The sequence below is a fragment of the Oncorhynchus clarkii genome, chromosome 2 (assembly GCF_045791955.1).
Source record: "Oncorhynchus clarkii lewisi isolate Uvic-CL-2024 chromosome 2, UVic_Ocla_1.0, whole genome shotgun sequence".
In the NCBI taxonomy this organism is placed as follows: Eukaryota; Metazoa; Chordata; class Actinopteri; order Salmoniformes; family Salmonidae; genus Oncorhynchus; species Oncorhynchus clarkii.
The window spans coordinates 24983224-25007689 of record NC_092148.1 but is presented as its reverse complement, the minus strand read 5'-3'; the positions used below and the strand labels follow the sequence as shown (position 1 = coordinate 25007689).

Sequence of the window (24466 nt, the reverse complement as noted above, 5' to 3'; positions counted from 1 at the left end):
GAGCTGGTTAGAGGCAGTGCAAATTTGTCTTTTGACACTGGTTTCAGTGCACAGAGGAGTTCTGCAGTTGGAGATAGTGATGGATGCTGCATTGAGAGTACCTGTAGTGGACAAAACAGGTTAAACATTATCAGACGACACATACACAGGCCTGAAATATCTTCTACATGTTCATTTTACTCAAGGCAAGACTGTTGTCAATGACTAATTAACAAGGCAACAATAGTTAAAACATGATAAGCATATGTAATACATATTTATATTAGACAGCATTTGGTCCACTGGACTGAGCAGAAGGATGTCTGTGTTCTCCTCAATGTCCAGCTCAGTTGAGTAGTTCTTCAGTGGGATGGTGGGGGCGGTGAACATGCCAAGCAGAGCACTAATCTTGGTCATCTACACACACGCGTGCATGCATGCACAAACACACACACACACACACACACACACACACACACACACACACACACACACACACACACACACGTTTGTTTTACTATCCTTGTTGGACTGAACAATTTATTCCCATTCAAAATCCTATTTTCCCTAACCCCTAAACCTAAGCATGACCCTAACTCCTAAACCTACCCCCTAAACCTAACCCCTAACCCTAATTGTAACCCTAAACCTAAGCCTAAAATAGCATTTTTCCTTGTGGGGACCCGAGAAATGTCCCCACTTGTCCAACTTTTCCTCGTTTTACTATCCTTGTGATTTCTGGTCACCACAAGGATAGTAAAACCAAAAACACACCTACACAGTTATTAAATCATATACTTGATTTTTGTTTTTGTTTTACCTCCACCAATATTTGAGATGAAATGAAGCTCCTCTTTTGAACCATTTGATGGTGCTGTTGCATTGCAAACATTTCTTCCTCTTGTGATATGAAGTGGGTGAAGGACAGTGCATACCGTGATTCTAAAATGCTGCTATATTTATTCAATGGTGTTCAGTGGCCTGCCTAGCACATCTTTTTTTGCAAAATGTACAATTAGTTTTATATCACCATTTAGGACTGACTTAGAGGTGGTTTTGGACTGTACATGATGACAGGGCAGTGGCAAGGTTGATGTCACCAGGTTGTTCCACTGAGCCTTTACAGCAATCAAGGCCGTCTTAGTGTGTCTGTGAAGCTTCATCATGTCTTATGAACATACTCATAAGCATACTGTACAAGGAATACAAAAAGTGCAGTTCACACAAAAAGTACAAGATGACTAAATGTGACATGCCTGTGTCAGGGCTCTGTATATGTAATGCTCCATGGCACAGTCTTGTTTGCCACTTTTGAAAAGTAAACAGTTCTTTGTACATCGCAAACATAGTGACTCAGAGGTCAGTGGACCCTTCCTATGTTCAATCCATTTCTGCCAGTCCCTGAGTCCCTGGGGACACAAAGGAATCCCCTCTAATGCAGAGCATGCAAACACATTACTTCCACGGTAAGTTCCCAAATGTACATGATAACTTCATTTTGAGTAGCCTACTGCAAAATGTGTCAGTCACATGTTATATCTGATCTGTGACATTTCAAAGAACTGTCTGGTGAACAGAATGAATCTGTTGATGTTAATCTGTGAACCTCTCCTATTTGTTTCTGTCAGCAAGATGAAAGACGTAATTATACTCTCCCTGCTGGGGATTCTGGGAATGGGAAGGTGCTCTAAAGATGAATTAGGTTGGTCAACGCTTTTACCTTGTTGGGTCCCATGGGAATCTATTTTCTAATGTTCTATATGTAAAGTTAACGCATGAAAATAGTGTCATTATTTAAAATGTGGATATTTAATTAAATACAGTATTTAAAAACGATTTTATAACATGTATGGAGATTATCAGATGGTAACATGATTTATGGTTCATCTCTGTTCTGAATAGCTATCCTCACTATTCTCCTTCTGGCCCACAGTGAATGTAGCTCTGAGTGGCAAAGCAGCCCAATCATCCACATCCTATGGAGGCACTGCAAAAAGAGCCATTGATGGAATATGGAACCCGACTTACGAATATCTCTCCTGCAGCCACACTTCGGGAGAGACCAGCCCCTGGTGGAGGGTGGACCTGCTGGAGACCTACCAAGTCACCTCCGTCACCATCACCAACAGAGATACTTTAGCAGAGAGGATCAACGGGGCTGAGATCCACATTGGAAACTCCCTGGAGAACGATGGCAACAGTAACCCCAGGTATGGCACTGCCCTTCATCCTACATTTGAGCATTAGAGGAAAATAATGTTGTATGCCCAGGCTGATAGCAGACACCTGGGCTATGTCACAATTCTGTTATTCCTCACATCCTATCTCTTCACCTGCTTCTCAATAGTATTGAGGAGAAGGTTCAAGGTGCCTGCACAAGGACTTTTTTATCCAATGGGTTTTGACAGTTGCATAAAGTAGCTTTAGTACAAATGCCTTTGACAATTTTTACTCCACTAGATTCCTATTTTATGTTTACTGTACTTATTCCACAACTGGGTTTTTAAAAGGAGGCGAGGATAGAGGATATTAGGAGGAGGATAGAGGATACCTCCTCCTAATACGTCTTACTGTTCCATCCAGGTGTGCGTTGATATCCTCCATCCCCGCAGGGGGCTCCACCACATTTCAATGCCACGGGATGCAGGGGCAATACGTCAATGTGTTCCTCAGAGGATACATGCAATATCTGACCCTGTGTGAGGTGGAGGTGAATGCTCATCCTGCTCCTATTGGTACGCATCAAAACCTGGAAGAAAATAACCTAACAGAGTGATCATACACATATAGAGATACATATTTTGATGGTGATCCATTTGTGTGGTAGTTGTCCTTTTTTATTAGCTATAAATGGTCGATAAGACCTGTACGTTTTAACTCTCATGTATGTTTCATTGTGTCTTATAAGAAGAAATGGGACCAACTCAAGCTTCCGAACTCAACTTAATTGTTCCTGTTACAGGTAAACCCAGATCTATACCACATAAGTATGTTATATAAATGAATGGATCTTTGTACTGCATTGGTAAGTGTAAACCTTCTATTTCCCTAAAGACAATGTTGCCTTAAAGAAAACGACTCGCCAATCCTCCCAGTACTCCCACATGGGGGGCTCTAACAATGCCGTGGATGGAAGACGCCTCTCCATGTACAAAGACAAATCATGCAGTCGCACCAAGTCCCAAGTCAACCCATGGTGGAGGGTGGACTTGCAGCGAGCGTACAACGTCACCTCCATAACAGTCACAAACATTGAAGACGTTGATCCAGAGATGATCGATGGTGCTGAAATCCACATTGGAAACTCGCTGCAGAATAATGGCAACAGCAATCCATTGTGAGGAGCCTCATGAGCAAATATAACACAGAGCGCATTTGGTGTTTAAGATTTGAGATCAAAAACCTGTTTATACCATGTGTTTTTGTTCGATTTCCTTCTTTAGGTGCGCTGTGATCTCCTCATATCCCGCGTGGGAGGTCATGACCTTTCAGTGCAGTGGGATCGAGGGTCGCTATGTGAACGTTTTCTTGCCGGGCTGCAATAAACACCTGTCACTGTGTGAGGTGGAGGTGAATGTGGGCAGCCGTCCTGGTGAGGAGCAGACATTATATGGTATTGTCATCAATTAACGGAAGGGGCAATATGTGATCACTTCATCTAAGTTTCTAAGCTTGTTAGGGTGAGAAAATCATGACATTTGGTCAAACTTGACCTATTCCTCTAAATTACAACAAATCTCTTGGTCCTTTTACAGATATGGACGAACATCTTTCCTCTGGTATGTACAGGGTTTTAGTTACTATATCTCTGATGTGTTATTGTTGGATATCAAATCAAATCAAAATGTAACGGTCACATACACATGGTTAGCAGATGTTATTGCGAGTGTAGCGAAATGCTTGTGCTTCTAGTTCCGACCGTGCAGTAATATCTAACAAGTAATCTAACAATTTCACAACAACTACATTTTACACTTGCCTACATGGTAGCTATTAGATGACTTGAAGCCATGGCCATGGCTTAACAGTGTGGGTTCAAAGCCTGTGACTCAAACCTTTATGTACTGTCATGTTTCCTGTAGACAGGAGGGTGCAAGATATGAAGAGAGGGCAAGACATTCTATGCCCAGACCATAAGACTCGATATGGTAACACAATATACTTTTTTTTTTTTTTTACTTTTGTTGTATTATAGAGAATGCAACACTGTTTGAGAAATGTTTTCATTGAGATCGCTGATTAGTACAGCTATGTACTGCATCTTGAACTGACAATGAACCATTTGTAAACCCAATGTTTTTAATCTTGTTTGTTCTGTGAAGAGAATGCAGCCACTGGCGGGATAGCCAGTCAGTCGTCGCAGTGGGACATGTTTGGAGATGCCAACAATGCCATTGACCTGAGCTGGAGCAACCGGTATCTGGAGGGGTCCTGCAGCCACACGAAAGCAGAGGTCGACCCCTGGTGGCGGGTGGACCTGAGCAAGACCCACAACGTCACCTACGTCACCATTACCAACAGAGGGGACTGCTGCTCAGACAGGATCAGTGGAGCAGAGATCCACGTTGGGGACTCACTGTTCAACAACGGCAATAGCAACCCACTGTGAGTTATCTTCGTAACACAACTTCTGGCTGGCTATACAACCCACTATGTGTCATCCCGGTAACACAACTCTCCCTTAAACAACCCAGCCATCTCCATAACTCATCAACTATGAGGATTTAATCAGACTTAAAGGGGCAGTTTACATACACTTAGGTTGGAGTCATTAAAACTTTTTTTTTAACCAATCCACACATTTCTTGTTAACAAACTATGGTTTTGGCAAGTCGTTTAGGACATCTACTTTATGCATAATTATGAATAATTTTTCCAACAATTGTTTACAGACAGATTATTTCACTTATAATTCACTGTATCACAATCCCAGTGGGTCAGAAGTTTACATACACTAAGTTGACTGTGCCTTTAAACAGCCTGGAAAATTCCAGAAAATGGTGTCATGGCTTTAGAAGCTTCTGATAGGCTAATTGACATAATTTGAGTCAAGTGGAGGTGTACCTGTGGATTTATTTCAAGGCATATCTTCAAACTCAGTGCCTCTTTGCTTGACACCATGGGAAAATCAAAAGAAATCAGTGCGAGCAAGGAGTGTGAGCAAGGAGGCCTACAAACCTGACTCAGTTACACCAGCTCTGTCAGGAGGGATGGGCCAAAATTCACCCAACTTATTGTGGGAAGCTTGTGGAAGGCTACCTGAAACATTTGACCCAAGTTAAACAATTTAAAGGCAATGCTACCAAATACTAATTGAGTGTATGTAAACTTCTGATCCACTGGGAATGTGATGAAAGAAATAAAAGCTGAAATAAATCATTCTCTCTAGTATTATTTTGACATTTCACATTCTCAAATAAATTGGTGATCCTAACTGACCTAAAACAGGGAATTTTTACTAGGATTAAATGTCAGGAATTATGAAAAATTTAGTTAAAATGTATTTGACTAAGGTGTATGTAAACTTCTGACTTCAACTGTAGCTATGGATACAATGACTGACCAGCTATGATATCAAAAGTATAGTTGGAACCATGTTTTGAGGCTATATAGTTTGTTTAAATGTACTATGTTTAAGAACATTGGATAAAACAAGATTATATTTTTGGTTCTGATGGGCTATGACAGTTGAACTAAACTCATGAGGCATTTCTAAGATATGTTCTTCAAGAATCATTGGGTACATATCATTAATTTATACATCCCAAAATGGATGTAGCAACTGCAGATTGCCCCTTTAAGCTTTCAGGAAACTCGTCCCTGATCCCTTATTTTGAGCAAATACTGTTTGTCCTGTAATCATCTTGTAACACATAACAATGCTCAAGATTCCTATGCCTGTAGGTGTGCCAGGATTCCATACATCCCTGCTGGGCAAAGCAGGACATTTCCGTGCGGTGGGATATCGGGGCGCTATGTCAACATTCTCCTCCCAGGAAAAGAGAAGTACTTGACTTTGTGTGAGGTGGAAGTGCAAGCAAGCACCTTTCAGGCAGGTATGGGCTCCATCGTTCAGAATGTACACCTTCTCCAACAGATGCCTTTTTTATTATCGTTTACCAATATACATTTTTTTACTCCACTCCCTAACTCCCTGTGTCCTCCTTTTTCCAGGCCTGCCTTCAACTGCCCCCGGGACAGCTGTTACAGCTCCAAACCTAAACCTGGCCTGGTTGTGGGATCTTCTGATATCCCTCGGAAGGCCTGCTATTCGGAAAGGTCAGCTACTCCTACATCCAATCATACAGTATCCTCCAGGCTGAAATTAGGACCAGAAATCAGAAATCCTTAACCAGAGGCTTGGATTTGACACAATATTCCATATTCACCATGTCATTTTTCTGAGCATGGGCAGCACCATTGAGGGCTGTCCCTGTTTTAAAGTAGTCCATTTCTTCTTCTTCTACTTCTATGAGTGTATTGGCAGTACCAAAATAAACTGAAAAGGTGCATACCTACTTTGCTGGAGTGTGTAAAGTTTGAACAGATAGATGTACTGCCACCTGCAGTTATGGAATGTTTGCTCAGGAGTATAATTCATTGATTGAACCCTCCTACTGACCTACTGTGACCCTTCCTTAACCCATAGCAAGTCCTAGCCAGTTGACTACTTCAAAATGGTGAAAGTCCTCAATGGTGCTGCACATGCTAAAACAGGCTTTGGGACAAATGCTCCCTCTAACCAACTCAATGGGCCAATTACATTTCAACACAGTTGATTCATGGAGGGCCGAATCCTGACTTCAAATCGATGTATTTATCTCAAGTTTCATGCATTAGGATTAGGCCTGAAATGATTTGACGTGTGTTAGTTTCAACTCTGCTGTTGCATTGATTTCCCTCACTTCTCGTCTTCTATTTCTCCCCTGAAGAAGAGACCTATAATCAAAACAGTACAGACGAAGAGACATTTGATCATGACAAAATATCATTTGAGACACAACGTCCAGTTGATAAAGTGCCTGGTAAGTTACCCACATAGTCTGCAAAATCCAATACAACACATTACTGAGTACCACTCTCCATATTTTCATCATCGTTGTGCCTTCATCATGTTATGGGTATGCTTGTAATGGTTAAGAACTGGGGAGTTTGTCACGACTTCCGCCGAAGTCGGCCCTTCCCCTTGCTCGGGTGGTGTTCGACGGTCGACGTCACCGGCTTTCTAGTCACCACCGATCCATGTTTCAGTTTCGTTTTGTTTTGTCTGTTTTACACACACCTGGTTTCAATTCCCATATCATGTTCCTTATTTAACCCTCTGGCATACATTTCTGTTCTGTCCGTGATTGTTGGTGTCTTAAGTGGTTGTTGTATGTGCTAGTGTGTATGTATGTTCCTATTTGGAATTTTTGCTTGACTTTTTGAGTAAACTCCGTTCCGCAACATCTCTGCACCCAATCGCTGACAGAGTTTTTCTGAATAAAAAATACATTGAATGGACCTAATTCTAGAAGAAAACCTGGTCCAGTCTGCTTTCCACCAGACACTGGTGGCTTTAGAATCTCAAATATATTTTGAATTGTTTAACACTTTTTTGGTTACTACACGACTCCATATGTGTTATTTCATAGTTTTGATGTCTTCACTATTATTCTACAATGTAGAAAATAGTAAAAATAAAGAAAAACCTTGGAATGAGTAGGTGTGTCCAAACTTTTGACTGGTACTGTCTATATTATTATTATTATTTTGTTGACATAAAACAATGTAAAAATAAGAGCAAATCAGCTCCAAGTATTCCCACGCATAATAGATATTTGTGACCGTATACAAATGTTCACAGGGTTTGAAAAGATAATATTTTAATAAAACATGTTTATACTTCCTGCAGTCAATTTGCAGTTTTTCAAATGATTTGTAATTATGTTCCGGCCACCTGAATTTTTAAAATAAATCACCCCACGGGTGGATCTAATTTGATGATCCCTGTCTTAGACTTACCGAGAAAGAATGACTGCTGTAATCGCTGCCAAAGGTGATTCTACAAAGTATTGACTCAGGAGTTTGAATACTTAGGTTAATGAAATATATCTGTATGTCATTTTAAATACATTCGTTAAATTTTTTTTTAAAAACCCATTTTGTTCACTTTGTCATTATTGGGTATTGTGTGTAGATTATCATGTTTTAAATTTTGTTTTATCCATTTTGAATTCAGGCTATAACACATCAAAATGTTGAATATATCAAGGGGTAAGACTAAATCCCCCCCTAATTCTTATTGTGTCCCCCTCAGAGAATTTAGTCTCCGGTGGAATAGATGTCCATTCCTCCCAGTATGACAGCCACGGTGCTGCCAGCAATGCCACCGACAGGAAGCGTAACCCACTGTACCATGCTGGCTCCTGCAGCCACACGGAGGCAGAGACCAACCCCTGGTGGAGAGTGGACCTTTTGGACACATACCAAGTCACCTTTGTCACCATCACCAACAGAGGGGACTGCTGTCTCCACAAGATCAACGGGGCTGAGATCCGCATTGGAAACTCCCTGGAGAACAACGGCACGACCAATCCACTGTGAGAAGATATGATTCATGAAGCCTTGGCTTAGATGATCCACAGCAGTCATGTTTTAGAGATGTTGTGGCGAATTCACATCAATGATTGCAGGTTTCATGATCAGGAAAAACCTCTGGCTGTATGCTCTAACTTACTGGTATGTGTGCGTTTCAGGTGTGCTGTGATCTCCGAGATGAGAGAAGGGCAGCCAATGGATATTCCATGTAACATGGAGGGACACTATGTCACTATCGTTCTCCCAGGCAGAGAGAAGTACCTGGCACTGTGCGAGGTAGAGGTGTATGGGGGAAAGTGATGACCCTAACCAATCTGAAATGACTCCTTTTACAGGAAAGTTCCAAATAAGGCCAACATAGTTACCATCTAACTACAGAATCACTTAATATTTTGAGAAGTGTGGAGAAAGTCACTCAGTATTTCTTGTCATACCCAGTGGGATCTCAAATAGTTCTTTGTTGAAGGCGGACGCCGTATTTTAGCCAAATTATAAACAGTCACATTTGTATTCAGGTGTGTATTCTATTAATAAAGCCTTGTTACTGTGAATCCAGAAACCATTTCATGAATTTAATATCCAATTCTCTTAAATGATCAACCAGCAAAAACTCACATTGGTTTCACTGTTAATCAAAAACAAGAGAAAGATGCTGATAAACATTTTATTTTCAAAATACAGATGAAATCAACAAGCATTAGACAAAGCTAGGCCTGTCACAAGAAATGTTGATGTCAAAATATTTCAAATTGTGTGGTCACCGCTACACCACTAAAAACAGGCATTTTGCTTTCAAGATCACTTCAGTACCTTACTGTATATCTTGGACATAACCAAAAATAAACTTAGCATAAAACACTTGCTGTGCTATTCATGAACAGTCACAGAAATAGCAGAATACATTGAAATAAACTTCGCGCATTTAATTGAAAACGCTGCTTGAAACTATTACAATTGATGAATGTTGTATAATATGTAGAAACCTTCAAGTCTGAGTAACGAACAGCTTATTGCTAAAATGCCTCACCTGTATTGGTGAGATGATTTGTACCCAACAATACTGTAGCTTTTACACTGGGGTTGTTTTAAGTAACTTCAAAGCCACACTGGTAAAAATGAGTCACAGGGATAATGAGAACGACACTCCAGTTAAGTGGAGCTCTGGAGCACTCTCCTGTTTGACCCTTGACCTCAGAGTGGCAAAGGGACTTTCACAGTCACAACTCAGAGCTGCATGAACAAAAGGGGAAAGTGGTTTTAAGAGAGTAGAGCACACCAGTGCAAAGTGGAGTCCAGAGTGGCAGTCTTTCACAGCTATATCCCCAAAATAAAATGGGGAAGTAACCGCAAGCGCATTACAACTCAAATCATTAAACTAAATGTTTTTTTGTTGTCATAATACATTGTTGAATTCAATTATGTTGCTGTTGTGACATGTGCAAAGGCCACTGAGGTGCAAAAAAAGGCTACAAATGAATGACGTAACTTCCTGTGGTGAACTACAAAGCAATGACGCTAAATTGGCATGACTTTAACAACTCCAAAAAGATGCCTAAAAGTGTTTTCTGTATGTCAATACAGGGTCCTAAACCACTGATATATGGTGGTAGGTCATTACGCTAATGCTTAAAATAATGCACTGCTACAAGTTGCAATGGGTTGTTGGGAAAAATCTGTTTGCAGATTATCATATTCCGCTTCTCTTAAAAAGGACATTTCAGGTGTGCTACATTAAGCTGACACTTGCAGCTGTAACACTAGTAGTTATACTAACTACACTTTGCTTTGGCAAATAACAAAATTATTACACACATCACTGAATCAAAAAAATTACACTAAATAATGACAATTCTTAATATGCAAAAAAGGGCATAAAAGTACAAAAACTAAATATGCCCGACATCCAAAATGTACTAATACACAAAAATAAAATGCATGTCTATCTTTAAGAACAACTTTTAGTATAACCTCGCATAAAATTAAATGAAATGCTTACACAACACAAGTGGGGACTCTTATCTAGCCCATCACGTCAGTCCACTGCTCTAACAGAGCCTCAAAAAGGGAGACGTAAAACGCAGCTGTGGTACCTCCAAAGGAGACAGACCAACAGGAAAAGGGACCTATATAAAAACACGCACCAGGCTGGTGGAAATACTAGACGGTAGCACCAAAAACAGGCCGACCCTGCTGTTATCTGAGCTCTTTAGCTGCTTTGGGAACTTTTAGAACTTTGTAAACGTTGTTGTGAAAAACGGTGGCAAAGTGGGGCCTGGAGTCCCTGGACATGAGTGTACAGAGGGGGACTTTCCCAGCGTTCTGAGGGTCCTCTACATCCCAGATCTCAGGCATACTGCAGCCAGGCCTGGAGAGCACAGAGAAAGCCAGGAAGGGAGAAAGAGAAAATATTTCAGCAAAGAAACAAACTGAACCAAAACATTGTGTGATTAACGGACTGCGAAACAGATTGTTCAAAAGGTCACTTGGCAGCAGAATTGGGCTCAGTTCAATTCAGAGTCATTTCTGAGTGAGTTGGAAAAATGCCCTGTACTGACTGGAATGACTTGTTGACAAGGTCACAAGAACAAATGACAGTGTAAACAGCAGTTGGTTACTGACGGGAAGGCCACCCAGGGTTACCTGGAGCGCCGGGTGCACCACGAGTCCTCCAGGACAAAGTAGTCCACTTCCATCTGCATCAGGTTCCTCTTCACCACCTCGGCAGACTTGCGGCTATACATGGCATACACCAGCTTAGTCCTCTCCCTGAGTGGAACAGACGACAACGCTGAATTGGTGTTAGCCTAGCACATAGCGAGTACAGTAGTATCAATGTTCTGTCCACACCTCAGTCCAGCGTCCTCGTAATGTGGGTGGTTGACGATGGGCCGGCCGGCTGACAGCTTCACACTGGCCATGGTGGGCATGGCTCCAGCAAACACAGAGTCTGCACCACACACAAAACAAAACAGTACATCTAAGAGAAGAGTCCACAGAGGAATGGGTCATGATCACTGATCTGAAAGGGAACTGGATACCTGAAAGTAAGGTTACCAGCCAATTGCTTTCACCAATCCCACCTAGTCAGATCAGTCAATTCCATAACGAAGGATGCCATTTAGAATTATTTGTTTATCTCGAGCCTCTGGTTTCAGAGGTAGGATGAAGACATTACTTACTGGGCGGTGTGTTGTCTCTGATCCAGTCCAGCAGCTGCTCCTGGGGTAGGTTGCTGAATTCTCCCATGATGCCCCACTGGGCCTGCAGGTTGGCCGCACCCTGCATGGCCATGATGGACAGGATGCCAAACACCATCACGTGGAGCTTGAACTTCTCCCCTATCCAGCCAAACAACTGACACACAGACAGACAACACATGAGCATCAATGAGAACATTGGTCTGTAGTGCGTCTGTGATGGAGGTCTCTAGTGGTAGTGGTGTTGTGATCCATCTTTGGTACGTTATGTACTCTGCGGTATCTGTGTGGTGTCAGTGCTAATTGTGTTGTGGTGTGTTGAATCTCACCGAGTTGCGATGAGTGGTGTCTTGTCATGTTGTGTCATGTCATGTCGAGTGGCGTCGTGTCATGTCGAGTGGCGTCGTGTCATGTCGAGTGGCGTCGTGTCATGTCGAGTGGCGTCGTGTCATGTCGAGTGGCGTTGTGTCATGTCGAGTGGCGTCGTGTCATGTCGAGTGGCGTCGTGTCATGTCGTGTCATGTTGAGTGGCGTCGTGTCATGTCATGTTGAGTGGCGTCGTGTCATGTGTCATGTCGAGTGGCGTCGTGTCATGTTGAGTGGCGTCGTGTCATGTCGAGTCGTGTCATGTCAAGTGGCGTCGTGTCATGTCGAGTGGCGTCGTGTCATGTCGAGTGGCGTCGTGTCATGTTGAGTGGCGTCGTGTCATGTCGTGTCATGTTGAGTGGCGTCGTGTCATGTTGTGTCATGTTGAGTGGCGTCGTGTCATGTTGTGTCATGTTGAGTGGCGTTGTGTCATGTTGTGTCATGTCGAGTGGCGTCGTGTCATATCGTGTCATGTTGAGTGGCGTCGTGTCATGTCATGTTGAGTGGCGTCGTGTCATGTCATGTTGAGTGGCGTTGTGTCATGTTGAATGGCGTCGGGGACTGACCTGTTTTGAGCAGATCAAGGAGGCCATGATGCACATGTGGGGCGTGAGGAAGAGCTTGAGACGCATGATGAGCATCGCCAGCACTACAAACGCTATCAACTGTAGGCTATGGTACACCAGCTTACACCATGACAGAGAAAGAGAGATAAATAGAGAGAGAGAAAGAGCCCAGGTAGAGAATGAGGGTTGAAGGGCACAGGGAGAGAACAAGATTGGGGAAGGGATGGATGGATGGAGGAAGTGAGAGAAATAAATGGTTAGAGCTAGAACTGGTGATAAAGCGAGCAATTTAACTGGCAGGAGAAAATTGCCTCTGTATGCAGGTTATGACGATCATTACTATTGTAGCTGAAGCAGATGAACATTACCACATTTAAGGAAAAAAAGAAGGCTTGAATCATATGGCGTGAGGAGACTCGGGCACGGTGTATACAGCAGTAACATTCAGGGAAATCAGGATGCTTACTTACCTCTCCTTTTGCCAACATTTCTGGGCTGTGAAAAATGTGAAAAGAAAGTTATGAGTTGTCAAAATGTCAAGTTGTGTTGTCTTTATAAGAATGAATGGGCAAAATGCACATGGAAGTTTGCCTTGACTTGTGCTGTTATGAGGGTGAGTTTTACAACAGAGGACAGAGGGAAATATACTCACTGTTCATCGTCGTCATCGTCTTCAGGTTTGACAGAATACTTCTCTCCTTCCCTCAGGAACCTCACAACATCCTGGATGGTCTGTACAGAGTAGGAGAAGGGACAAAGTGTGTCACAAAAAAAAGAAAAAGAAAGACAAACCTTAAAAGGGATATAACGTTGACCAGGATGATTTCGCCTTCTATTATATGCTAACAGTGAGCATATTCACAGCAAACAATTAACCATTATCATTTCTACCAGTATCACTATTTAGAAGCCCTCCATTTCTTCACTAGCAAAGCAGTCAAGCAGAATCAAAATGGCACGTTATTTTTTATTACCCCTTTATCTCTCAATTTCTTGATATCTAAATTGGTAGTTAGTCTTGTAGTCTCGGGAGAAGTGAAGGTCGAGAGCCACGTGCCCTCCGAAACACAACCCTGCCAAGCCGCACTGCTTCGCATAACCCAGAAGCCAGCCACACCAATGTGTTGGAGGAAATTCCGTACAACTGGCGACCATGTCAGCGTGCATGCATCTGGCCCGCAACAAGGAGTCGCTAGAGTGCGATGGGACAAGGACATCCTGCTGGCCAAACCCTCCCCTAACCGGATGTTGCTAGCACAATAGTGCGTCGCCTCATGGGACTCCCGGTCGCCGCCGGCTGTGACATAGCCCGGGATCAAACCCGGATCTGAAATGACGCCTCAAGCACTGTAGTGCCTTTGACCGCTGTGCCACTCGGGAGGCACGCACTTGTCTTATTAATTCTGCATTTGACACACAATTAGATCAAACTGACACATTTGGACACGCTCGAGGAGATTCTTGAATATTTTTGGAACATAATTATCTTGCCATTTCTCAAGCCTGCCTTAAATATGACAAATTGAGCTCAACAGGCATGTCAAAAGCAGAACGGGAGAAATGACATTTCAAGGATGCCTGCCTTGTTCACTAACAGTGGATTGTGTGGAGTGCCTGGTGTATGGCACACAAATGAAGTCTTACCCGTCCTGCTACGACAGCAACCACCAGCATGTTGATGGGAAGCAGCAGTGTCTTGATGTAGCGCAGTGGGGTCTGAGAAGAGCAATGTTATACACGTCAGATCGACTGGAGAAAAACATTTATTTCTGACACATACCACACATGACCTTTACAAAATGAGCTACCAAATGGGACGGCAGGTAGCCTAGTGGTTAGAGCGTTGGACTAGTAACCGAAAGGTTTCAAGATTGAATCCCCGAGCTGACAAGGTAAAAAAAAGATGTTGTTCTGTCCCTGAACAACCCACTGTTCCTAGACCGTCACTGAAAATGAAAATGTGTTCTTAACGGACTTTCCTAGTTAAATACATGTAAAATAAAATAAATACTATGAAAGGATGCCTTCTAACACTAGTGCCATGTTGCTATGCCAAATACGGCCAAGTGTCTTTCATACCTCAATTTCCATGAAGTCAAACTCAGCAGCACAGGTATACATCATGGTGTCAAAGTCCTTGTAGCTGGTAAACTTGGACTTTATTAAGCTACTGATGTGAGCCTGGGAGAGAAATTGTTGTAAAAGTAGATGCAACTTCAAATACAGTTAGCATATTTCTATTTACTTTAATTACTATCATACTTTTGAGTGATGGCTTGTTTCAAAATGCAGTGATTCTGCCAGAAAAGGCACCAAAATGTAAGGCATTTTGTTTCAAATGCACAGGGCTATTTTCAAAGACTTACATCATCAGAGGCTCCAAAGACAGCTGACAGCATGAACTTGAGAATGACCGTGGAGACAACACATACCAGGCCCTGCATGGCCTGAGAGCAGACAGACAAGTCAACCAGGAGACAGACAGACGCAGTCTTCTTTTACTAACATTGTGGGAACACACAATTGATTCCCATTCAAAATCATATTTTCCCTAACCTTAACACTAATTCTAACCCCTCTAGAAATATAATTTTTGTCCTCGTGGGGACCGGCAAAATGTCCCCAGTTTTTGATTGTTTACTATACTTGTTGGGACTTCTGGTCCCCACAAGTATAGTAAACATGTCCACACACACACCTCTTACCCATGTGATGAGGCCAGGTTTGAAGGTTTCTGCAAATTTGTCCCGCAGGGCAATTATTCCCTGCAACCAGGAAGGAACTGATTTCAACACCATACCATTTTCAACATCACACCATGCTTAACATAAAAGACATCTTCTACACATTGAAAGCATGAGGAGAGTGCTAGTCCAGCTCACCCAAATGGAGACCAGTGAGGAGGCGTAGAATGATGTCAGCAGCATGGAGTTTCCAAACATCAGAACAAAGCACACGGCAAGTGTTATCTGGAGATGGAGTGGGGTGGAAAGAAGTTTGGTGACATAGTCAGAGTCGATATTCACATAATAAGGAATTCCCCTTGACCACGCCTACAAATTGTGGAAAACAAACATTCTTTCCCATTGACCTCAAGTGTAAGAGTGTAAACGTCATCATAGATTTGTTAAACAGAAAAAGAAATGCAGAAAACCTGCTGTGTTGTTCAATGTACATGTAACCAGGTCAAAAATCCCAGCGGTTCACAATGCATCTACATAGGGAAATAGAGCATGAAGAGCCCTATGGCTTCAGGCTATTCGGTGTAGGACAGTGGGAAATATGGCGACCCAGTGTCCAAGTAAGCATGTGCCTTATATACACTGGAATATTTAAATAATTTTACATCATTAGCTACAGTATGTGTGTGGAAAACATTATCACATTCAAAGACATTTAACTTGTTTAGTAGAGTCCGTTTGTAACGCCACTAACCCCAACAGAAAACGTGAAGCCTTCAGTCACAGTCTTAATGCTACTACTTGTAGCTGTATAATCTGTTATAGTCCGTTTGTGTTGTTGGTCTTGGCTAGCTTAATGTTCTGGTCGGTAGCACTCACGTGGCTGTTAGCACCCTCATAAAAACAGCATTGAGGCAACTCTACAATACATTTCTCTAAGTAGTGAGAACGCTCGGGAGCAGGCAATTTTGAAAAGTAATCTTTAGACATGTTGTACTTTTTTAAATGTAGTTTTGTAATTGACTAAAGCAGGTTGACAACAAGGAAATAGCATTTGAAAAAGGTTACGTTTCAGCTGTGAGCCAATGGGGTAACCTAGGCAACCACAGGTTGTTTTCCCCCACAGGTGGGCAGGGCTGCAACATTCAATCTAATACCGACTGGGACTATCAAAAGAGTTGTGTGTGAAAGTATACATATATTTTTTTACTGTTGTCATGGCACATTGACACGCACACCAAACTTGTTACAGCCAAAGTGGGCTTAAAAATGCTGTAAGTCGTCGAGGACACAAGCCTGTGTGTGTCCCAGTTTTCTTCACGCTGCCACTTCTTGCCAGGCGGATAAATTATTCACCGCCATATGTCCCTGCATACCACTGCTGGCTTGCTTCTGAAGGATTGGTCCTGGTCAGTTCCTGGATGGGAGACCAGATGCTGCTGGAAGTGGTGTTGGACAGCCAGTAGGAGGCACTCTGGTCTAAAAAAAAATATCCCAATGCCCCAGTTGACACTGCCCTGTGTAGGGTGCCGTCTTTCGGATAGGACGTTAAACTCTCTGAGGTCATTTTTTTATTATTTTACCTTTATTTAACTAGGCAAGTCAGTTAAGAACAAATTCTTATTTTCAATGAACTGCCTGTTCAGGGGCAGAACGACAGATTTGTACCTTGTCAGCTCGGGGGATTGAACTTGCAACCTTCCGGTTACTAGTCCAACGCTCTAACCACTAGGCTACCCTGCCGCCTCATTAAAGATCCCATGGCACTCATCATAAGAGTAGGGGTGTTAACCCCGGTGTCCTGGCTAAATTCCCAATCTGACCCTCAAACCATCACGGTCACCTAATAATCCCCAGTTTACAATTGGCTCATTCATCCCCCTCCTCTCCCCTGTAACTATTCCCCAGGTCGTTGCTGCAAATGAGAACGTGTTCTCAGTCAACTTACCTGGTTAAATAACAGATAAATAAATAAATAAATGTCCTTTCTTCTCTCCTCCTACAAATTTCCAGCATCATCTTAATACAAAGGGCCTCTTCTCTTATCTCCCCAGCTCCTTACGCTATCCACACTAACAGCCTGTGTTGCTTAGAGGATTAGGAGAACTGGAACTGTGGTGGAGAGGAGTAATGTAGCTACGGACCAAAACGCACACAGAAACCCACAGCCCTGTTTTACGATGCACGCCCACAAGTACAGGTTAGTTAGGAACCAGAAAAGACATTTACCATGTGTGTCACTAGGAGGGACTGCATTTTGGTGGGGCTTATGTATCCCAGGATGTACGAGGCAAAGAGCGAGGCCACCTGAAACAAGTAGTCAAGTGTAAACACAAGCAATAAGTAGTGTATACAACAACCTTGAAATGATTGCAATAAAGGGTGCATGCTTATTTTCGAGCACAACACATTGATGTTATAAGTACTTAGATTACAGTTTGTGGTAAAATCCCCATATATAATGCTCTAATTAGCTAGCAGAGGGACACTTGCTATAATAATCTAGCCAGACTGATAGCAAAGCTGTTGCTAAGCAAAGATGCCAGCAGATCCTGTTTGTGTGAGACTAACCTTCAACGCTTTTGTCTGCCTCCCCACCTCCTCCAGTCTTTTTCTCCATCTGTCTCACACCCTCCCTCCGTCTTCTCCATCTCTTACAATGTCCCTTTACCAGTTTACTCTTCTCCCTTTCTCTCACAGCCTCCCTTCTTCACTCTATCCCCATCTCTTCCTCACTCTGTCTTCCTCTTCTCCACTCCTCTCACAGCCTCCACCCTTCTCTATATTTATCTCTCCCTCTTTTTCTCTTACCTGGGTAAGCAGCACAAACTGGGCAAACTGCCAGGGCAGCATGAAGCACAAATTGGAGATGGCCAACGCCCACATGGCCTTTCTGCTGGGGTTGCGTGTCCTTTAGAGAGATAGATGTGGAAAAGGGCAGGAGGCAAGAGGTAAGGACATCCATCGACACAGGCCTACACTAACACTCCCATTCAGGCTGCCTCTAAATAGAATGTATCAGCCACCAAGCCCTCCACTCACACTGACAGCTTTAGAGAACAAGTTAAAGGGGTCGAATAGCAGAGACTTTGACTCCAAGTGAAATAGACTGAATACAAAATGTGATCAATGCGGGAACGGAACCAACAACCTTGGTATTGCCAACATCAGGCTTTACAAACCAGATATCTGGACCACAATGAATTGAGATCATAACAATTGCAGAACTCTCATTATAATCTACATCAGTGGTTCTCCAATGGTTTTCCCTCGGGATCCAAATTGAACTAGGTTGTCTCAGTCGCAAATCAATATTCGCATCGCGATAAAGAATCGCCAAAATCCAATATTGAAAAAAAAATAATAATGGTATATTGATAGTTAATGTAGCAATTATATGACAAGGGAACAACATTCACAGCCACCTCTTTCATTGTCAATAATTACACTTTGCACATATTCTTGATGAAGAATGTTAATAAAGTCACCTCACTGGCTTGAGATCACAAAAATCAACCAAGATAGTGCTGCTAATAGCTCTATATTGAAATATTGTGATTTAAGAAAAGGTGTTCAGGGATTAAATTATAAAAACATGTAAGTACATTATCATTTCTACCCACTATCTACCTGGTTTAAGTTCAGACTGGAGTATTTTTTTTTTTTCATACAATTTACTCAGTCAGCCGCAAACTATCATAACCTTCTACAACCAAAATTTGTTGGAGACGACCAGCACTAGATGTCGACCGATTAATCAGCACGGCCGATTAATTAGGGCCGATTTCAAGTTTTCACAACAATCGGTAATCTGCATTTTTGGACGCCGATTATGGCTGATTACATTGTATTCCATGAGGAAACTGCGTGGCAGGCTGACCACCTGTTACGCGAGTGTAGCAAGGAGCCAAGGTAAGTTGCTAGCTAGCATTAAACTTATCTTATAAAAAAAAATGTTTAAATCAATATTCACATAATCACTAGTTAACTACACATGGTCGATGATATTACTAGGTTAACTAGCTTGTACTGCTTTGCATATAATCAATGCTGTCCCCGTTAATTTATCATCGAATCACAGCCTACTTCGCCAAACGGGGGATAATTTAACAAATGTGTATTCACGAAAAAAGCACAATCGTTGCACGAATGTACCTAACCATAAACAATGCCTTTCTTAAAATCAATCTTGCATTTATTGCACGCTGAGTCAGGGTATATGCAACAGTTTGGGCCACCTGGCTCGTTGCGAACTAATTTGCAAGAATTTTACATAATTATGACATAACATTGAAGGTTGTGCAATGTAACAGCAATATTTAGACTTAGGTTTTCCATCCATTCGATAAAATACAGAACTGTTCTGTATTTCACTGAAAGAATAAACTTTTTGATTTCGAAATGATAGTTTCCGGATTTGATCATATTAATGACCAAAGGCTCGTATTTCTGTGTTCATTATATTATAGTCTATGATTTGATATTTGATAGAGCAGTCTGACTGAGTGGTGGTAGATGGCAGCAGGCTCGTAAGCATTCATTCAAACTTTACTGCGTTTGCCAACAGCTCTTAGCAATGCTTAATACACAGCGCTGTTTATGACTTCAAGCCTATCAACTCCTGAGATTAGGCTGGCAAAACTTTAGTGCCTATTAGAACATCCAATAGTCAAAAGGTATATGAAATACAAATGGTATAGAGAAATAGTTGACACGCCATAATTCCTATAATAACTACAACCTAAAACTTCTTAACTGGGAATATTGAACCACCAGCTTTCATATGTTCTCATGTTCTGAGCAAGGAACTTAAATGTTAGCTTTTTTACATGGCACATATTGCACTTTTACTTTATTATCAAACACTGTGTTTTTGCATTATTTAAAAGTGCTCATTCAGTGTTGTAATTGTCATTATTCCAAAAATATATACAAATCGGCATCAACTTTTTTTTGGTCCTCCAATAATCGGTATTGAAAATCAGTCGTTCGACCTCTAGCCAGCACCAGTTGAGAATCGCTGCTTTACATTACATATCACTAGCACATGAAGAGGCAGCCAGAGCGTATTGAAAAGAGAAGGAGAGAAAGGAAGGCGAAAGGAAATAGGGATGGTGAGTTACCGGAGGATGTGGGTGAGGAGTAACATCTGCAGGACCAGGAAGGGATAGGAGAAGCTCTCCCTCAGGGGCGGAGTCCACATGACCCGGGTGCTCTGCGACACAGAAACACACACATACAAACAAACACAATCCTACTTTATTTTGCAACAACACATTGCTGCGTAGAAGGGGATTTTTTCTGTACCGCTACGCAATCAATGACAACTGCGAAAAACTATTTGTACATAAAAATGCATCCAGTAATCTCATCCAGTACATTTAGTCTTCATCCTACACCCACACTGCACCAATGCTCCTATAATAATGATTTGGATACATTCACACTTCTGCGTTGAAACCAGCACAGACTGAGAAGGTAAAGGAGACAAGTGGGTGGCGACTGGGGAGAGGAGAGTATGATTGAAATGTCAGTATCGATTGGTGTGAATATTACAATAGAGCAACTACTCAGCATGTCTGATACTGGCTGAGACGGAGATCCTTTTGATGGCTGCCTGCATTGTATCCATCCCCCATCTCCACCCTCACCAGTCCACCTCCACAGTTCTGTACGGTACACACTCACCTCTCCATGGTTGAAGAAGAAACACAGCACCGTGACCATACCCCCAAGCCGACTGCCACTAGAGAGGGGAAGGGAGGGGGATAATTCAGCCTTTCTTATTTTAGCAGTCTTTGTCAGAACATTAAAGTGACTAAATGACTTTAAAGTCTTAATCTGAGCCCAACTGTTGCAGAATCAAAGGCGGGTAAAGGTTAAGTTACCTGAGGTAGGTCCCGTAGATGAAGAACAGACTCATCATCAGACCATTGAGGAGGAACACAAAGGTCACGTAGAAATATGCAGGGTCACCCATACCTGACACACACAGACAGAGAGACTATTAGGATTGAGACTGGCAATGGCAAGGAACTCGAATAGCCAAAGACCATAACTTCAAAACACTGATTCTCATGACCAGAGATTCTATTTAAATACTATATGCTATTCTATGGCCATGACCTGAAGTCCTGGACAGAAATGAAAGTGAGAATATTGTTTGCTTGTTGTATTACTGTACCAAACAAATTAACTTACTTTCAGAAAATGCTAAGTCGACTGATGGAATGGCTCAAAATAAGATGCTTGAAACCATGATGTAATATTGATTGATACCTGACATGGCTCGCTCATAGTAAAAGACATAGGCTAATGGAAATATTGAAGCCTTCAGTGAGTCGCCTTCTTAATGCTTTCCTGAAGTGGGAGGCTTTCTTTCATTTCACTACCATAGAACTGCTGAGGATAAAGGGCTATTCTGAGTCTGCTCTAATTTGCTGTGCACTCAGCTTGTGGAAACAGGAACAAAAGGCAGGCGGCACTTACATGTACAGCAGCACCTTCAAACTACATAGAGTGTGCTTTCACATAATTCACACCTTTAATTAGAAATAAGTGTAACTTGCTCCAGTCTTGACTATATAACACTGAGAAGTAATATGCATATAACATGCTATGAAGTGCTAATGACAAGTTAAGAGAACAGTTCAACAAGTAGAAAAGGGGAACAACCTCCCCCTTACAAAACACCTTCCCCTTATTCATAGATTTCATTGAAGTTGGCCCAGATACATGTGAAATGTGTTATGTGAAAAAAACAAAAACAAAGCTTTCCCTTTGTGCAGCAGCTCAATTAAAATGCAACGAAAGCAAGAAATAGCCTCACAGATTGCAATTATTCATAAGCTAAGCAACTGCATGGCATTCCTTTGGGAGACACAGATCTCTATTTTCCTGAAATGAACTGGTATTCAGTCTAACTTACACATTTGGAAATCCACAATTCAGAAAAATAACATTGATCCAGTGCAGTGGAATATATATATGTTGAAATTAAAATCAAACAGATTGGCTTTGTGTCTTCAAGCAGTTCTCTCTCTATAGTGGAATACTGGTGTTATGCCAACTTTCAATTTCATATGCAGCAATAATGAGGTTTTTACAACTAATATTTCAGATGAACCACTACAGCTGGGTGGCACCGGAATAACGCTCAGTTTCTTTATGATTTCCCATAGAGCTGGTTTGATTGTATCCGGCCTAGAGAGTTGTGTGTGTGTGTTCAGGTCAAACAAGACAGCATTGGTACCTTCACAGCCGTCCACTGCAGCCATACCCTCTCCTCTATTGATGGACCAACACATCTTGGTGGGGAGTCCAAAGAATTCCATTATATCTGTGTAGATTCTGTACCAGCTGGCCAGGACCACCTAGAGAGCAGTGGAGGAAGGATTTCAGCATGAAGACCCTCAACAAAGTCTGTTGTCCAATCAAATGCCAAGGATGTCCATTTCCACAAATGTTACCTCTGGATAGAGATTGAACCTCTTCAGTGTGTTTATAACCAGTGGGTACTCTGTAAGCCGATCGTTCATGACCAGATAAAGGCCGTTGAGAAAGGTTGGGGCCTCAATGATGGTCTTGAAGTAGGAGTAGTATAAGCCCTAGAACAGGATCATATAACAATTTGATTAAATTCTCACACAAAAGCCCTTATCAGGTATTGGCTCATGGCCTGCTACAGAAACAAGGCTCTAAGATTTTGCAAGGCACAGTATCACACACACATAGAATAGGTCATCATTACTTCATTCGTTTCTTCTTCTGTCATCTTTCAACAACACAAGACTTACCATTTCTGTCCGAAATGCCATTTCCTTTTCCAGCCCTGACAGATGTGAGAAGTGCCTGTCATTTTCAAAGAGGCGTGAGAGATGGTACCTACAGAAACAACAAATAGGCTTTAGGATATCTAGCTAACGTTAGTTATCTACAATCAATGTACACAGGAAACATTCAAGACTTGGAAGTGCATGTCAATGACCTGAACTGTTGTTAGACTGAGGTTAACGTTAGTTACTTAACTTACCAATGTAAATACCCAGCCAGAGCAGCTATGAAGAAAAAACAGAGAACCGTTAATGATATTAAGAAAGTTGTGGGGTTTAATCATTGTTCTAATATTAGTTAGCCAGCTAGTTAATAATATAATTACCGTTAGCTAACTACAGTAACGTTAAATTGGCTATCATCATTTGCTAGCCACCAATGACCGTGGCACAGCCTAGTAACCTCAGTAACGTTAGCTGTCGTCGTATGCTGTTTGAGCTAGCGCTAGCTTACGTAAGCTAACTAGCTACGTTAGCAACATCGTTACACTACTGGTCGCTAGCTAAGTACTGTATATGTGTTGCGTGACACTTACCAAGAACCAGAGTAATTCCGAGTTTCACAAAAGCTGACGGAGTAAGGCCAAGCTTACTTCTGATGAATGAAAACCCAGGAAATAGTCCATTCTTATTGTGAAGCAAGCTGTTAAAAGGGGTGCCCTTTCCTGCTCGTCTACTTTTCCCGGTGCCTGGCGATACAAACGGATTCCTGTCTCTGTCGTCGACGTTGGGCTGCGGCGGTTGATCCTTCACGTTTTGTTTTCTAGTTTTTACGACCATGTTTTCATAATCGTAAATCTCCGGCTGTGAAATACGTTTTGTAGAAGTAACTGGATGGGTACCTTCTATCCACCACTCTATCCACACATTTTGCTAGAGTGATGATGTGTTCACTGCACAAATCTTTGAAATGTTCGCCCCCAACTGGAGTTAATACAGACTGCATGCGTTAGTAGCCATGGTAACACACATACATGTGTGTCAGTTGGTAGCTAGAACGCTTCAGGTTAGGAAGTGCTGCTTAGTTTCCACCTCATTTTGTGGGCAGTGTGCACCTATCCTGTCTTCTCTTGAGAGCCAGGTCTGCCTGCGGTGGCCTTTCTCAGTAGCAAGGCTATGCTCACAGAGACTGTACCTAGTCAAGGCTTTCCTTAAATTTGGGTCAGTAACAGTGGTCAGGTATTCTGCCGCTGTGTACTCTCTGTTTAGTGCCAAATAGCATTCTAGTTTGCGCCGTTTTTTTTGTTAATTCTTTCCAATATGTC

The 24466-nt window shown here is 42.1% G+C and overlaps 2 protein-coding genes across 7 annotated transcripts; one reads left to right on the top strand and one right to left on the bottom strand.

Moving 5' to 3' along the window:
- Positions 1–1129: 1129 nt before the first annotated feature.
- On the top strand, positions 1130–9256 carry LOC139364830 (uncharacterized). Of its 6 annotated transcripts, none has more exons than XM_071101981.1 (15): positions 1130–1445; positions 1608–1681; positions 1913–2189; positions 2563–2714; positions 2891–2941; positions 3034–3316; positions 3423–3571; positions 3735–3758; positions 4062–4127; positions 4302–4584; positions 5884–6035; positions 6154–6258; positions 6912–7004; positions 8279–8561; positions 8718–9125. In XM_071101981.1, the coding sequence occupies exons 1-15, from the start codon at positions 1267–1269 to the stop codon at positions 8857–8859; spliced, it is 2313 nt and encodes a 770-aa protein (XP_070958082.1). In that variant the 5' UTR covers positions 1130–1266; the 3' UTR covers positions 8860–9125. The 6 variants fall into 6 exon arrangements, with proteins under 6 accessions (XP_070958082.1, XP_070958067.1, XP_070958090.1 ...); XM_071101966.1 differs by having other exon boundaries at positions 3423–3592; positions 8718–9120; XM_071101989.1 differs by having other exon boundaries at positions 6915–7004; positions 8718–9119.
- LOC139364863 (protein C-mannosyl-transferase DPY19L1-like) lies at positions 9210–24127 on the bottom strand. The gene is made up of 22 exons (XM_071102020.1): positions 23738–24127; positions 23402–23426; positions 23166–23253; positions 22839–22976; positions 22622–22742; positions 21258–21351; positions 21058–21115; positions 20493–20584; positions 18181–18280; positions 17599–17676; positions 15571–15657; positions 15394–15453; positions 15055–15135; positions 14768–14869; positions 14333–14404; positions 13341–13420; positions 13159–13183; positions 12689–12808; positions 11739–11913; positions 11407–11506; positions 11200–11325; positions 9210–10924 (listed from the first exon to the last, which is right to left on the bottom strand). Exons 1-22 carry the CDS (start codon positions 23979–23981, stop codon positions 10753–10755), a joined length of 2238 nt encoding a protein of 745 aa, XP_070958121.1. The 5' UTR covers positions 23982–24127; the 3' UTR covers positions 9210–10752.
- Positions 24128–24466: the final 339 nt, after the last annotated feature.

Coding starts and splice junctions, on each gene's coding strand:
- LOC139364863 (XM_071102020.1), bottom strand. CDS start 23,981: ATGGTCGTAAAAACTAGAAAACAAAACGTGAAGGATCAACCGCCGCAG. Junction 20,585..21,057: donor TCTTCTTCAACCATGGAGAG/GTGAGTGTGTAC, acceptor TCTGTGTCGCAG/AGCACCCGGGTCATGTGGAC. Junction 11,326..11,406: donor TACGAGGACGCTGGACTGAG/GTGTGGACAGAA, acceptor TGTTCCACTCAG/GGAGAGGACTAAGCTGGTGT.
- LOC139364830 (XM_071101966.1), top strand. CDS start 1,267: ATGGCACAGTCTTGTTTGCCACTTTTGAAAAGTAAACAGTTCTTTGTA. Junction 3,759..4,061: donor GGACGAACATCTTTCCTCTG/GTATGTACAGGG, acceptor TGTTTCCTGTAG/ACAGGAGGGTGCAAGATATG. Junction 4,128..4,301: donor AGACCATAAGACTCGATATG/GTAACACAATAT, acceptor TGTTCTGTGAAG/AGAATGCAGCCACTGGCGGG.